Here is a 14,975-nt window from a genome sequence, read left to right on the forward strand (position 1 = left end):
GTTTTTTGAGGTAAGATTGTATTGCTATAAACTTCCTTCTTAGAACTACTTTTGCTGCATCCCATAGGTTTTGAGTTGTCATGGTCTCATTGTCATTTTTTCTATAAAATTTTTTTATTTCCCTTTTGATTTCTACAGCAACCTGTTGGTTATTTAGAAACATGTTGTTTAATATCCATGTGTTTGTGTTTCTTACAGTTTTTTTTTTTTCTTCTTGTAATTGATATCTAGTCTCATAGCGTTGTGGTCGTGAAGGTGCTTGATACAATTTCAATTTTCTTAAATTTACTGAGGTTTGATTTGTGACTCAAGATGTGGTCTATCCTGGAGAACGTTTCATGTGCACTTGAAAGGAAGGTGTATTCTTCTGCATTTGGAATGTCCTGAAGATATCAATGAGATCCATCTCATCTAATATGTCATTTAAGGCTTGTGTTTCCTTATTAATTTTCTGTTTTGATAATCTGTCCTTTGGTGTCAGTGGAGTGTTATAGTCTCCTACTTTATTTTGTTACTGTCAGTTTCTCCATTTATGTCTGTTTGTGTTTGCCTTAGGTATTGAGGTGTTCCTATGTTGGGTGCATAAATATTTATAACAGTTATGTCTTTCTCTTGGATTGATCCCTTGATACATCTGTTGTCTCCTTCCTTATCTCTTGTAATATTCTTTATTTTAAGGTCTGCTTTATCTGATTTGAGGATTGCTACTCCAGCTTTCTTTTGCTTCCCATTTGCATGGAATATATTTTTCCATCCTCTCACTTTCAGTCTATATGTGTCTTTAGGTCTGAAGTTTGTTTCTTGTAGACAGCATATATTTGGATCTTGTTTTTGTATCCGTTCAGCCAGTCTGTGTCTTTTGGTTGGAGCATTTAATCCATTTACATTTAAAGTAATTAGTGATATATATGTTCCTATTGCCATTTTCTAATTGTTTGGGTTTGATTTTGTAGATTTTTTTTTCTTCTGTTGTATTTCTTGACTATATAAGTCTGTTTAACATTTGTTATAAAGCTGGTTTGGCGGTACTGAATTCTCTTAACTTTTGCTTGTCTGTATTTTTCCATTAATTTTGAATGAGATCCTTGCTGGGTACAATAATCTTGGTTGTAGATTATTCCCTTTCAGTACTTTAAATATGTCCTACCATTCCCTTCTGGCCTGCAGAGTTTCTGCTGAAATATCAGCTGTTAAGAATATGGGGTATCCCTTGTATATTACTTGCTCCTTCTCCATTTTAATATTCTTTCTTTGTGTTTAGTCTTTGTTAATTTGATATTATTTAAAAATTCTTTCTTTGTGTTTAGTCTTTTAATATTCTATTTTTGTGTTTAGTCTTCATTAGTTTGATTAATATGTGTCTTGGTGTGTTTCTCCTTGGATTTATCCTGTATGGGACTTTTTGTGCCTCTTGGACTTGATTGGCTATTTCCTTTTCCACGTGGGGAAATTTTAAACTATAATCTCTTCAAAAATTTTCTCATACCCTTTCTTTTTCTCTTCTTCTTCTGACCCCTATAATTTTGATGTTGGTGCATTTGATATGGTCCCAGAGGTCTCTGAGACTGTCCTCAGCTCTCTTCATTCTTTTTACTTTATTCTGCTCTTCAGAAGTTATTTCCACCCTTTACCTTCCAGCTCACTGATTCATTCTTTTGCTTCAGATATTCTGCTATTGATTCCTTCTAGAGTATGTTTTGTTGTAATTGTGTTGTTTATCTCTGTATGTTTATTCTTTAATTCTCCTAGGTCTTTGTTAATTGATTCTTGTAATTTCTCCATTTTGTTTTCAATGTTTTTGATCATATTTGCTATCATTATTCTGAATTTTGTTTCCAGTAGTTTGCCTATTTCCTCTTCATTTATTTGGACCTCTGTGTTTCTAGTTTGTTCCTTCATTTGTGCAGTATTTCTCTACCTTGTCTTTTTTTTTTTTTTTTTTACGTTATTGTGTTTGAGGTCTCCTTTCCTCAGTCTTCAAGGAAAGTTGAATTCTTTCTTCCTTTTGGTTTCTGCCCTCCTAAGCTTGGTTCAGTGGTTTGTGTGAGCTTTGTATAGGGTGAGATTTGTGCTGAGTTTTTGCTTGTTTGCTTGTTTTCCCTCTGATGGGCAAGGCTGAGTGAGGTGGTACTCCTGTCTGCTGATGATTGGGTTTGCATTTTTGTCTTGTTTGTTGTTTAGATGAGGTGTCCTGCACAGGGTGCTAAGGGTGGTTGGGTGATGCCAGGTCTTAATTCAAGTGGTTACCTTTGTGTGAGTTCTCACTATTTGATACTCCCTAAGATTAGTTCTCTGGTAGGCTAGGTTCTTGGAGTCAGTGTTCCCACTCCAAAGGCTCACGGTTTGATCTCTGCAGACTGAGGTGGGCAACAGACTCCTCCACATTGCAGTGACCACAGCGGCCTTGGAGCAATTTCCCTGCTCTTGCACTGTCCCTCTCCCGGCCCCATCTTCTCCCTCCTACTGCTTGGGGGCTTGGGCAGTCAGCGGCCAGGTAGGCGCACAGGGAGCCAAGGGAGTTTCACCTGTAGATGGCTTGTCTCTTTGAGGCTACAGGTTGGGAGGGGCAGAAAAGAGTTTTTTGTCCCCACAGTTCTAAACCTTGATTTGCATGATTATTATATACATAAATATGTATGGAAAATCAATTTACTTAAAAATTTCACTTTTTGTTATGAGACATACCTCAATAAATACATTTAAAAATATTTAAACCAGGAATTCCCTGGTGGTCCAGTGGTTAGGACTCTGTGTTTTCATTGCTGAAGGTCTGAGTTCAATTCCTGGTTGAGGAACTAAGACCCACCAGCCCGTGTGGCATTGCAAAGAAAAATTAAGCCATGTGAGTAATTCATCTTAACACTCACCAGGGGAAAAACATGAATTTGTGGTAGAGAATGTGATGCTGTAGAAATAATGACACTCTATAAGCTATCTTATTGTTCAATTTAGAATTGCCATTTCTATTCCTTCTGAAGCACCCTATAATCACTAAATAAAGATCTAAAATAAAAACTTAAAAGACTAAATGTAGTTGCATTTGTAGCTTATGGTTAGAAATATTCAGTAATGGCATGAAATATGGAATGTACTTCTGGTAAGAAAGTAATAGGAAGGTAATGACGCTATCTTCCTTTGTATATGGCTCTCAGGCATAGGCAACACTTTGTTGTAGTTTCATCCTTATTTCAAAGAGAATGCTGAGGGGTTCGGGCTCCAGGCGCCCAAGGGACGCAGCAGTGGCGGCCTTCAGGTTAGGAGACTGGCTTTCCGGTCACTTCGGCGCGGAGGACGGCGCCTTCCTCTTCTGGCGCCTTGGCGGAGCAGAGTCGTGCTGCCGGGTGGAGTCGGCGGCCCAGCGAACCCGAACGAGCAGTTGATGATTACGTTACTATGAGTCTGCTACACTGTGAAAACAGCTGTGGATCCAGCCAGTCCGAGAGCGACTGTTGCGCCGCCATGGCTGCCAGCTCCTGTGGGACTGCAGCAAAAGACGACAGTGTGAGTGGGACGGCCAGCACGGTGACTCTCTCCAGCTCTTTCATGGAGGAGATCCAGGGGTACGACGTGGAATTTGACCCACCCCTGGAAAGCAAATACGAGTGCCCCATTTGCTTGATGGCTTTGCGGGAAGCGGTGCAGACACCTTGCGGCCACAGGTTCTGCAAAGCCTGCATCATCAAATCAATAAGGGATGCAGGTCACAAATGTCCAGTTGACAATGAAATACTGCTGGAAAACCAACTATTTCCTGACAATTTTGCAAAACGAGAGATTCTTTCGCTGATGGTGAAATGTCCAAATGAAGGTTGTTTGCACAAGATGGAACTGAGGCATCTTGAGGAGCATCAAGCACACTGTGAGTTTGCTCTTATGAGTTGTCCGCAATGCCAGCGTCCCTTCCAGAAATGCCATCTTAATATTCATATTCTCAAGGAGTGTCCAAGGAGACAGGTTCCTTGTGAAAACTGTGCTGTATCAATGGCATTTGAAGATAAAGAGATTCATGAGCAGAACTGTCCTTTGGCAAATGTCATCTGTGAATACTGCAATACCATGCTCATCAGAGAACAGAGGCCCAATCACTATGATCTAGACTGCCCTACAGCCCCAGTCCCATGCACGTTCAGTGCTTTTGGTTGCCATGAAAAGATGCAGAGGAATCACTTGGCACGCCACCTGCAAGAGAATACCCAGTCGCATATGAGAATGAAGGCCCAGGCTGTTCAGACTTTAAGCCTCGCGGTAGCTCCTGTGCCTCAATGTACCATGCCTCTGTATGACTCTGTGCCTCCCACCCGGCCTTCCTCTGGGCGTCACTCAGAAGTCCACAATTTTCAAGAAACCATTCAACAGTTAGAGGGTCGCCTTGTAAGACAAGACCATCAAATCCGGGAACTGACTGCAAAAATGGAAACCCAGAGCATGTATGTAAATGAGCTCAAGCGAACTATTCGAACCCTTGAGGACAAAGTTGCTGAAATAGAAGCACAGCAGTGCAATGGGATTTACATCTGGAAGATTGGCAACTTTGGGATGCACTTGAAATCGCAAGAAGAGGAGAAGCCTGTTGTCATTCACAGCCCCGGGTTCTACACAGGCAAACCCGGCTACAAACTGTGCATGCGGCTGCACCTGCAGCTGCCGAGCGCGCAGCGCTGCGCCAACTACATATGGCTCTTTGTCCACACGATGCAAGGGGAGTACGACAGCCACCTGCCGTGGCCCTTCCAGGGGACAATACGCCTTACCATCCTTGACCAGTCTGAAGCAGCTGTGAGGCAAAACCACGAAGAAATAATGGACACCAAACCAGAGCTCTGGCCTTCAGAGACCCACCATCCCCCGGAACCCCAAGGGTTTTGGCTACGTGACTTTATGCATCTGGAAGCCTCAGACAAAGAACCTTCATCAAGGATGACACGTTATTAGTACGCTGTGAGGTCTCCACCCGCCGACATGGGCAGTCTTCGGAGGAGGGTTTTCAGCCACGGAGTACTGACTCAGGGATATAGCATCCCTGATTTGTTCAAGAAACAACAGAAAAACATCTGCAGCAAACTTACCCTGTTCTCAATAATAATGTACAAACAAACAAAAACAATGGGAAAGATATAATACTCACCAATGAATTTTATTTGACTTCCTATAGATTTCAGGGATTTGAGCCATAATCCTTGAAAGCTTAAGTTCTCATTCACCTGGTTTTCCTCAGAGTGTTATTAAGGATATTCAGGACTAGTTTAAACCTAAATATAACCTTACTTATTAAATACTACTGTGTTGTCTGTCACATAATTCTCCTTAAAGTTGTTTCGTTTTACCTTGCTTATTATTTCCTTTAGGCTACAAAGTAGCATTTCTCCAAGTTAGAACTCTGAGAACCATGTGAAAACCAGCTGCTAGGTGTTAGGCTACAAGTCCCTTTTGTCTTTTCCAGGCAGAGTGAATTCCACAGCCCTTCCGTGATTCTTTGTTCCCTAGTGCTCTAGAACAAGGGGACACACACACACATAATCACCAACAGAGAAAGTTTAAATGTCTCACCTAGTCAGCCAGTATGGCGGCTCATTGGTGGTGAGAAAAGCTATTTGAGCCAAGAAATTTTCAGCTCTTTTGAACACCGCTGTTTCTGTGATTGTTGTCCAAAAATAAGTACCTGTCAAGGTACATGTAAAAAAATAAAGTTGTTCTTGTTGCATAGGTGAAAGAAAGCCTGAAGGACAGCTACTACCATTTTTTGATGACTTATTTTCTTCTTTGTGCAGCTTACCCATTTTACATTTTTTTCTACAATAAACATGTCCTTTTCTCAAAGAAAAAAAGTTACATGTTGCCACAAAACATTCAACCCTAACAAAAAAGGAAATAATATTTAAAAGCTTCCCGGTCAAACTTCTATTAAAAGCATGTCTGTGCATTAGGTAAAAAAAAAAAAAAAAGAGAATGCTGAATTCTAGAGAGGATAGGTCATTAACACAAAGCCCTATAATATGTTAATGGTTAACTCACATTATAAATTTACAAATATATTTCTCCAGATTATTCCTTTATTAGTGCATATGTACAATTATATAACCATTAATGAATGTGTGTAAACATATGTAAACTCATGTGAAAGAGTCAGAATAGAATTTAAGCAGAATGGTGTTTATTTTAAATTCTTATTCCCCTCCTTCCATTTTTCTACTCCTCCACCATGTTGCCCCAATACTACCTAGAGTTCTGTTCTTACAGTTTCCCTATATTGACAGCAAATTCTTTACTCTCTGAACCACAAGGGAAGCCGAAAGTTTCCCTAGGTGGCCATAAATAATTTCATCAAAGTATCTCTAGTTTCTCATATTTTTGACTCTACCAGTCTCTATTACAATTTCACTTGATTTGTGTTTGAGGTCAAGTTTGTTTAAAAGCCATTTTGACAAGAAACTTGTTGTGAAACATTAAAAGTAACAGCGTATTGCACTATATTTTCTATTAGGGTATCTTGTTCTCCTGCACTCAAAACCATATGCTGAGGTTTCTGAGAATCAAAACATAAAAGGTCTCTATCTCCATGATATGCATCATTTTTTGAAAGACTTTCTTTTCACAGCTCCTGATCTCTTTGTGCTTTGTTGGAGTTGGAGCTAAAGAACCAGTCCAAAGAAATACTGTGTATCTTTGCATTCCCCTCTGATCCCTTTAGCACTCTGGATTCTAAGATGAACCTCAAGTAAGCATTACTCTTGCCTTGAATGAAAAGAAAGGGAGAGAGTAGGCCAGAGTAGTCAGGAAAGAAAGGAAATGTAAACTTTTGCATTCAATCTGTGGTAACCTCACATATTATGAGATTTCTGGAAAACTCCATTGTACACTTGTAAGAGAATAAGAGTGAAAATTCTGTTTTAATATTATTATGAAAGCAGTTTTGACTTTGTGTACCCTTTAAAGGGACTACACCTTGAGAACCAATTGCCCTTGTTAAGTATTTTATATGTGATCAACAATTCTTAAAAATACATTTTATATAAACATAAAAACCTTAATCAAAAAAGATTAAGACTTAAATGCATTTTGATATTCCATGAATATTTACTTCATAATGTAGAGGAGTCCTCATCTACTAACACCTCTCCAAAAAATTCACAATAGTTGTTGACACACAGAGCCAAGTCTGCTGAATATAGAAATAAAGCATTACAGAAATTTCTTTAAACCTAGCATGTAAAAATAATGTGTGTGTGTGTGTATGTCTAGAGGTAGAATTCATTTAATAGGCAGTCTTCAATGTGAATGATTAGACAACAATTTAATTTTCATTTTATAGGACCAATAAATTTTCTAACTTATTTCTATACATACATAATCAAAAAATGACCACATTCCTGTAACAAATGAAGTCCAGGAGAGAGAATGGCAGAGAGGTGTTCATGAAAAACAAAATTAAATGGGCTCTCCTTAAGGATAACTTAATTCCAAAGGTTGAAGCTATTTTTTGCATAATGTTGAAAATTTGCCAAGATATTTATATTTTTTTTCTGCTAGGACACATTCACTGTTATTTCAGACTGTAATCTGTGAGTGCCAAGTGTCTACATTCCTCAGTTGCTCACCAACAAATGTCTGTTCTTAACGGATGTTTTTGCCCAGCATGAGCCATTATAGCCCTCAGCTCCAGATTGCAGAACGAATCCTCAGAGCATATGGCATTTGGGAAAATGAATGTGCAATGTTCTTTATTCTTTCTCTATAGGAAGCTCATTTCCCTTCCTTCTGCATTTTTTATTTTGATGTGAAGATTTCAAGAAACCAAGAATTGCATTTGAGTTAAAAAGTTATTCTTTGTCAAAATAAATCAATGAAATCATTTAGAAAAATAATTGTACTGTGCTTATATCAGAACAGCCTCAGTGGGTTGACTGAGAAGTTGATAATGTCTATACAGCAACACAAGAGAAAAGAATGAAAAGAAGTGTAATAGACAGAGCTTAGCCAAGGCAACATCATTGTATTGACTAATCAGTTATCAATGTTGGTCCTTTCATCATCATCGGTCTAGCCAAAGTAGAGTAAACAGGATTTCTTATTTTTTGCTATTCAGATAATCTTTTACCTGTGAAATCCGTTTGACTTAAGACATAAATTATAAAATCGACATTGCTTAAATGAGGCATATATCATTTTCTTTCATATTATGGATGAGGATCTTTGCTTACGTTTTTGAGTGATGGAAAGAGAAAACTTTATTTCTTATTAGCATAAGAATAGAGTTTTACTTTTCTACAGTCCATGCTTCTACTAGATGAATGTCCTTTATTTTATTGTGGTAAAGCACTTACTGAGAACTCAATTCAGTTCAGTTCAGTCGTGTCCGACTTTCTGTGACCCCATGGACTCAAGCACGCCAGGCCTCCCTGTCTATCACCAACTCCCGGAGTTTACTCAAACCCATGTCCATTAAGTTAGTGATGCCATCCAACCATCTTATCCTCTGCTGTCCCTTTCTCCTCCTGCCTTCAGTCTTTCCCAGGATCAGAGTCTTTTCCAATGAGTCAGGTTTTCGTATCAGGAGGCCAAAGTATTGGAGCTTAAGCTTCAGCATCAGTGAAGTATTCAGGACTGATTTCCATTGAATATTCCCAATGAATATTCAGGACTGATTTCCTTTAGGATTGACTGGTTGGATCTCCTTGCAGTCCAAGGGACTCTCAAGAGTCTTCTCCAACACCACAGTTCAAAAGCATCAAATCTTTGGCACTCAACTTTCTTTATGGTCCAAGTCTCACATCCATACATGACTACTGGAAAAACCATAGCTTTGACGAAATGGATCTTTGTCAGAAAAGTAATGTCTCTGCTTTTTAATATACTGTCTAGGTTGGTCATAGCTTTTCTTCCAAGGAGCAAGTGTCCTTTAATTTAATGAGAACAAGCCTTCTAAAAATCTTAATGCATACAATGGCATATTTTTGACTTTAGGTACAGTGTTCTAAGGTATATCTATACAACTTCTTAACTAAAATTTGATGCCCATTGATTAGTAATTGCTCATTTATCCTCCCCTTCATCCCAGCCCCAGGCAAGTTTCATTGACTTAGATACCTAATTTACTTGGCATATACAACCATCTAATAAAATAATGCTCATGTATGTAATCTGTAAATTAGGAAGGGTTATTTAAACATTTCTTGTAATATGATTACAACTACTACTTATGAATGCTCAAGTGAGGATTAGTCAAGGAATACAAATGGTTGTTACTTATTTCAGAGTATTTTATTAGTAATTCAGAGGATATCAGAAATGCTGCTACCCTCAAAGTCTCAGTTCTACTGTAGGGCTGCTCTATCTGAAAATGTGGATAACTGGGAGGAGTTCTGAGATAGTTTCCAGAATAATCTCTCTATATGTCCTGAGGCTTATAGTGAAATTCATCTATAAATCAATTTGAGGAGTATTTTAATCTTACTACGGATGAGTCTTCCGATAGATGAAAATGGGCCCTCATGCCATTTGTCTCAATTTCTCTTTGCAATGTTTTGTAGTTTTCAACTTCGGCTCTCAACTCCTTTATTTTTTACTACATTTATTTCTTTTTTAAATGTTACTATAAAACTTTATTTAAGTTTTCTAATTGTTCCTAGTACAAAGGAAATAGAAATGTTTTTTGTGTATTAGCATTATATTCCAAACCTTACTAAATTCATTTATTAGTTGTAATAGTTTTGTTTTTAATCTCATAGGATTTTCTACACATCTATTATTATTCATCTATAAATAAGAGTTTTACTCTTTTTTTTCCATTTTCTAGGCCTTTTATTTATTTTTCTTATTGAATTTGCTAAAATCTTCAGTATAATGCTAAATAAAAAGTGATGAAAAGGGTTATCCTTGCTTATTCCTGATCATAGGTTGAAAGTATAGAAGTTTTCAAGCTTGAACATGCTATAGGCTTTTTGCAGATGCCTTTAATCAGGTTGTGAAAGATCACTTCCATTTCTACTTTAGTAGTCATTTTTACTCTGAAAGAGTGTTGAATTTTTCCAAATTTTATACTATATCAATTAAAATTACCTTAGATTTTTTTCTCCTTTATCATATTAATATGATTTATTATTGATTTTTGGATGTTAGACCATTCTTGAATTCCTGGGTAAAATTCTAGTTGATTATGATGTATTATCATTTTGTAGATCATTAAATTTAATTTGTTAATAATTTCATTAGAAGTTTTTAAAAATCTATTTTCATGAAAGATATTAATATAACTGCTTCAGGTTTCTTTTTAAAAAGTCTTTGCTTGGGATTTCTGTCCATTTATCTTCTATTCACATGCATTTGTGAACAACATATATGGATAGATTGTCCTTAATTAAAGTGGTCTATTCTGATACCTTTTTCTTTTAATTGGTGAGACTTGTACATTAACATTTAATGGAATCATTAATATGTTTAGGGTTTAATTCAGACTTATATTTTCTACTCAACCTCTCTTTCTATTCCTTGTGTCCTGCCTCTTTTTTTTATTTGATCTTCTTTAGAATTCTATTTTACCTTTTTTTTTTACATTGTAGCTAGTGGGTTTTTCTCCCACTAAAAACTGATTCCCCCAGCAATTACAATATATTTCCATATATTCTTAATTTTTCATAGTTCACTTATTAACAATATTGTATTATTTCAGATAAAACATACCAAGATCCTTGAATTTATCATAACTGTAATCCTTACAGAGCCACAGAGTTATGTTCAAGGAATTTGCTATTTAAGCTAGCTTATCCTGAAAGGAAACAATGAATTTTTTGAATTAAGTGAAGTCCATTCTATTTTAATAACACAGTTGTAGTACCAGATAAATTTAAAAAGCAATTTCAGAATAACACTTTAACAGGACCTAACAAAGCATGTCATTTCTGTTGCATGTTGTAGATAATTGAATACTATGCTTCATAATGAACTAATGGTATTTGTCAGACAAAATGATAATATTTTGTACTTGCATAGCATCTTTCTTTTAATGAGCTCAATAATGATTCAGTGGTCTAATTTTTCCTTGCAATAATTTGGAAGCATTTACATGAGCAATATCTTTTCACGCAAATTTCTCCCTACTGATGAGAAACTGGATAGTATCAAAGGTAAAGATGATAAGTTCATTTTGCAATTAGAGTAGCTAGCCGAGCTGCATGCAATTGTTAAAGTTAATCAGGGTATACTTGTGGTACCATCTAGAGAAGATAGGGCATAGCAACAAGTCAATAAAATTGATAAAGTTTAAAAATGTTCCTGGGGTGAGGGAGACTCAAAAGGAAGGGGTTTTATATAGATACTTATGGCTGATTCACTTTGATGTATGGCAGAAACCAACACTACATCGTAAATCAATTATCCTCCAATTAAAAAAAATGTTCCTTAGAGAAACACTGTAAGTAGTGTAAGCAATTTTGTTAGTGACACATAAAGTGATAGAATAAAATATTGTATATAAAATATCACAATATTTAATTATCTGTATCAATTATTTAACTGTACTATTTTTATATAATTCTTTATTGAATTTGGATCAGATATCTTCTCCCTCTATAGGATAAATAATTGATTTTTTAAACATTATTACCAAAGTTGTCTTAGATACAGATTTATCAAGTCAGCTCCACAGATGATTTTTTTAAAGAATATATTGCTGTAATTTAAAATACTTAGTATTTCCATAAAGTTTTATAATTATTTTTCTAATATTTCATTACTTCTCTAGTAACTAATAGATCCTTGGGAGAAAAATACAAGAAAAGTTATTTCTATTTTTGGATAGTTATTATTCACTAAAGGAATATACTAAATGAATATTTTGTCTACCAGTTCTGTGACCTTCCATAAGTCACTTAAACCCTGCTTGACTCTGTTTCCTGGTTTATAAATGACAATAATTACACTATTTTTATCTGCTTTACAGAAGTATTGAATCAAATATCAAGATTATAAGAGAACTTTGAAAATATAAATAAGAATATACATAATCAAGATATTAAATATATAATCAGATATATGGTATCTTGATTATATATATTCTTGATTATATAACTATATATTATATAAATAAAATATATAATCAAGATATTATCTGTAAGAATTTTAGTAAGATATTCTTAACTATTTAACAGGGCTTGCTTCTTGCTTGATCTATGTGAGTTCATTCCCAGGTTCTTAATGTCATGGGCAATGTATGAAAATTATACCTGGAGTACAAAATAAAGAAGAAAAAGGGAGTGGGGAGTGTGCCAGTGTAGCTCAGTCACTAGGACACAGTGAACCTAAAAAGTTTGCCAAATTGCTGATTTTTAATTAACTAATTAATATCCACTTATTGAAAATCTACTGTCTAATCTCCCTGCAATGTCTCAAGCATCAAACAGATAAATTGACGGTTAACTGACTATTTTAGTAGGCTTTAGGTAAAAATTAGGGATTAATGGATTAAAGACACTACATAGATATGTAGTTGAAAATATGACAAGTCACATAAGGAAATAATAACATTTCTGATAGAACCACAGAATGATAAAAACTTCAAACTATATAACAGAATGTATGATACGGATGCAGTAAAGTGTAAATTAGTCCCGTTGAAGAGGACAATCAGATTTGATTAATACCAACACCGAAGTAGAAAACAAATGTATCCTGAAAGATCTTATAAATCATTCTTTGCTTTGATCAGCAGAGTCTGAAGACATCTATAGGAATCAAGCAAAGTCAGAAGTATCCCTTTAGAAACTTCATGCACTCCAATGAGTGCCATGGGAACGTGTGCCAGAGGATGAACTGCACAAATATGCCATTCTTATTTTCTCTAATCCAGAGTTCTAACCAGGAGAAATGATGTCAGTCTGAGGGAAGCTGGAAGAAGGAAGGAAAGCAAATATTGATACTTCAGCTAACTGAGATAAATAAGTTTTATATTATCAAGCGGTCGATTAAGTTGTGACATGTAAAATTTGGACCTCATGTGAAATGTGGACCTCATGTAAAATGTGGAGATTTCAAAGAGGCAGGAATGATATGACGAGAAACTGATTTCCTAGTTGAAATAGTGGCATTCTCCAGTTTATTACCTCACTCTTTTAACATCATATTCTTGAACAATCGTTCACTGTCTGAATTGAATAGCTCTGTTTCTACTTTGAAGAAGAGCAATGTACAAAAAGAAACTAGCATGAATACGATGCATGTATAATACAATTCTGCAAGGATTACTAAGCAAGAGGAGGAGGAAAAGAAGAAAGAGAAGGAGAAGAATGAAGTCTCATTCCTTTCTATGCTGGTTCTTAGCATCACGATTTCCACCACATGAACTTCATTGGAAACTATGCTTCAACATTTACAACGTGGGACAGAATTTTTGGAACAGACTCTCAATTTAATGCCTACAATGAAAAGATGAAGAAAGTTGAGAAAAAGACTGAATAAGCATCTCATATAAACCTTCCGGAAAATATGCATTTCCTGAATTGAAGCTAGTAGCTAACATTGCTTCTGGGGAGTAGAAATATACATATGACTTGGCCACTAAGTGATTAAAAAGAATATTAACAACTTTTAATTAATTTCCTAGTGGGAGCTTTCATATATTTAAATACAGTTTTCCTGAGGAAGTTTTAAGGGCCATTTTGCTAATCTTACAAAAAGGATTTAAGTAATGGAAGGAGTATTAATTGAAGTCTTTCCCCCAACATTGTAGCATGAGCCTGAAGCCAAAATTGGTCTTTAAACGTTTTAAATATATAGTGGCCATTTCAGGAACTCTTGGTAGTGGTGTTGGCCTCCTATTGAACTTGCCAAAAAGGTATTTACCTTTTTGGAATTTGCATAAAAATCAAATGCCATGGATTGAACGATACCAGTCTGTACAGTATGAGTGAGTGCCAAATCCAGAATAGCCACTGCCAGGAATTTCTTATCTGGAGCTGATCAGTTTGAAATGACTCTTTGGGAAGTCCTTTTTGATTAAAATGTACCACTGTTATCTATAAATTAAGGCATTTATAAATTGATGTAAGACTATTTTAGTCTAAAGGTTTTCAGGTTACTTGAACTTTTTTAAAAAATTGAGTTTTATTTCTGCTATTTACTCTTTCATTTTTGTATATCAAGTTTTCTTTGTACTTAAAGCAGTGTCCTGAAACTGTGTACTGGCTTGCTGTATTTGCACTTGGAGCTATTGAAATAAATGTGATTTTATTTGATTAAAAAAAAAAAAAAGAATGAAGTAACATGAAAGGCTAATGACAGATAAAGAATAGTCATTTGAAAAGAATCGTTTTAAATATTCATCTTAAAGGGGATCAAGGAACTATCATTACTATCATCATCATCAACAACAAAAACAAGAAACAAGCCAAAATAATTCAGAAATGAAGATAAACAAAAATAAGAAACAAGCTGAAATAATTCAGAAATGAAGATAAACAAATATTAAGCCATTATAACATTTCTATTTGAATATGCAACTATTTTCTGAGATCATTTTGAGGCTGTGTTAAAGTTATTCTTATGTAAGAACATCTCTATAAAGATATTCTCCACAGTGTCTGATTTTGATAGATTATATCCCAATCTGACTACTTTCAAATATCCTATTGTGATTATAAACCTTTGGAACAATAGTGAGTTTTAAGGAAGTATTTTTCAAAATTAGAGCAAATGAACTGGTAATTTTGCTAATGGTTTGTTAACAAAGCATGAAAAATTTCTAAATAAGCCATAGTCATTGAACTAGCTTACTGCTGAGATAAGGAGATAATTATTTCCAACAATATGTGCATAAATAAATAAGCTTTGACTTCATTTATGTACTAGAAAGTTTCATTCTCCAGGTACATTCGTTTGTTTATTTATTTATTTATTTATACTCCAGGAAATTTCAGGCAGTTACATATACCATCCAATAAAAAAACTGCAAAGATGATTTAAGCCAGGTGGCACAGTGGTAAAGA

The 14,975-nt window shown here is 35.4% G+C and overlaps 1 protein-coding gene across 1 annotated transcript; it reads left to right on the top strand.

Moving 5' to 3' along the window:
* The first annotated feature begins 3,210 nt into the window (after positions 1 to 3,210).
* On the top strand, positions 3,211 to 5,030 carry LOC133256875 (TNF receptor-associated factor 6-like). Its single transcript, XM_061432063.1, is given in 3 exon segments — positions 3,211 to 4,820; positions 4,822 to 4,881; positions 4,883 to 5,030. Coding segments are annotated over 3 exon segments (1,620 nt in total). The 5' UTR covers positions 3,211 to 3,393; the 3' UTR covers positions 5,016 to 5,030.
* Positions 5,031 to 14,975: the final 9,945 nt, after the last annotated feature.

Source organism: Bos javanicus, chromosome 11, assembly GCF_032452875.1.
Source record: "Bos javanicus breed banteng chromosome 11, ARS-OSU_banteng_1.0, whole genome shotgun sequence".
Classification (NCBI taxonomy): Eukaryota; Metazoa; Chordata; class Mammalia; order Artiodactyla; family Bovidae; genus Bos; species Bos javanicus.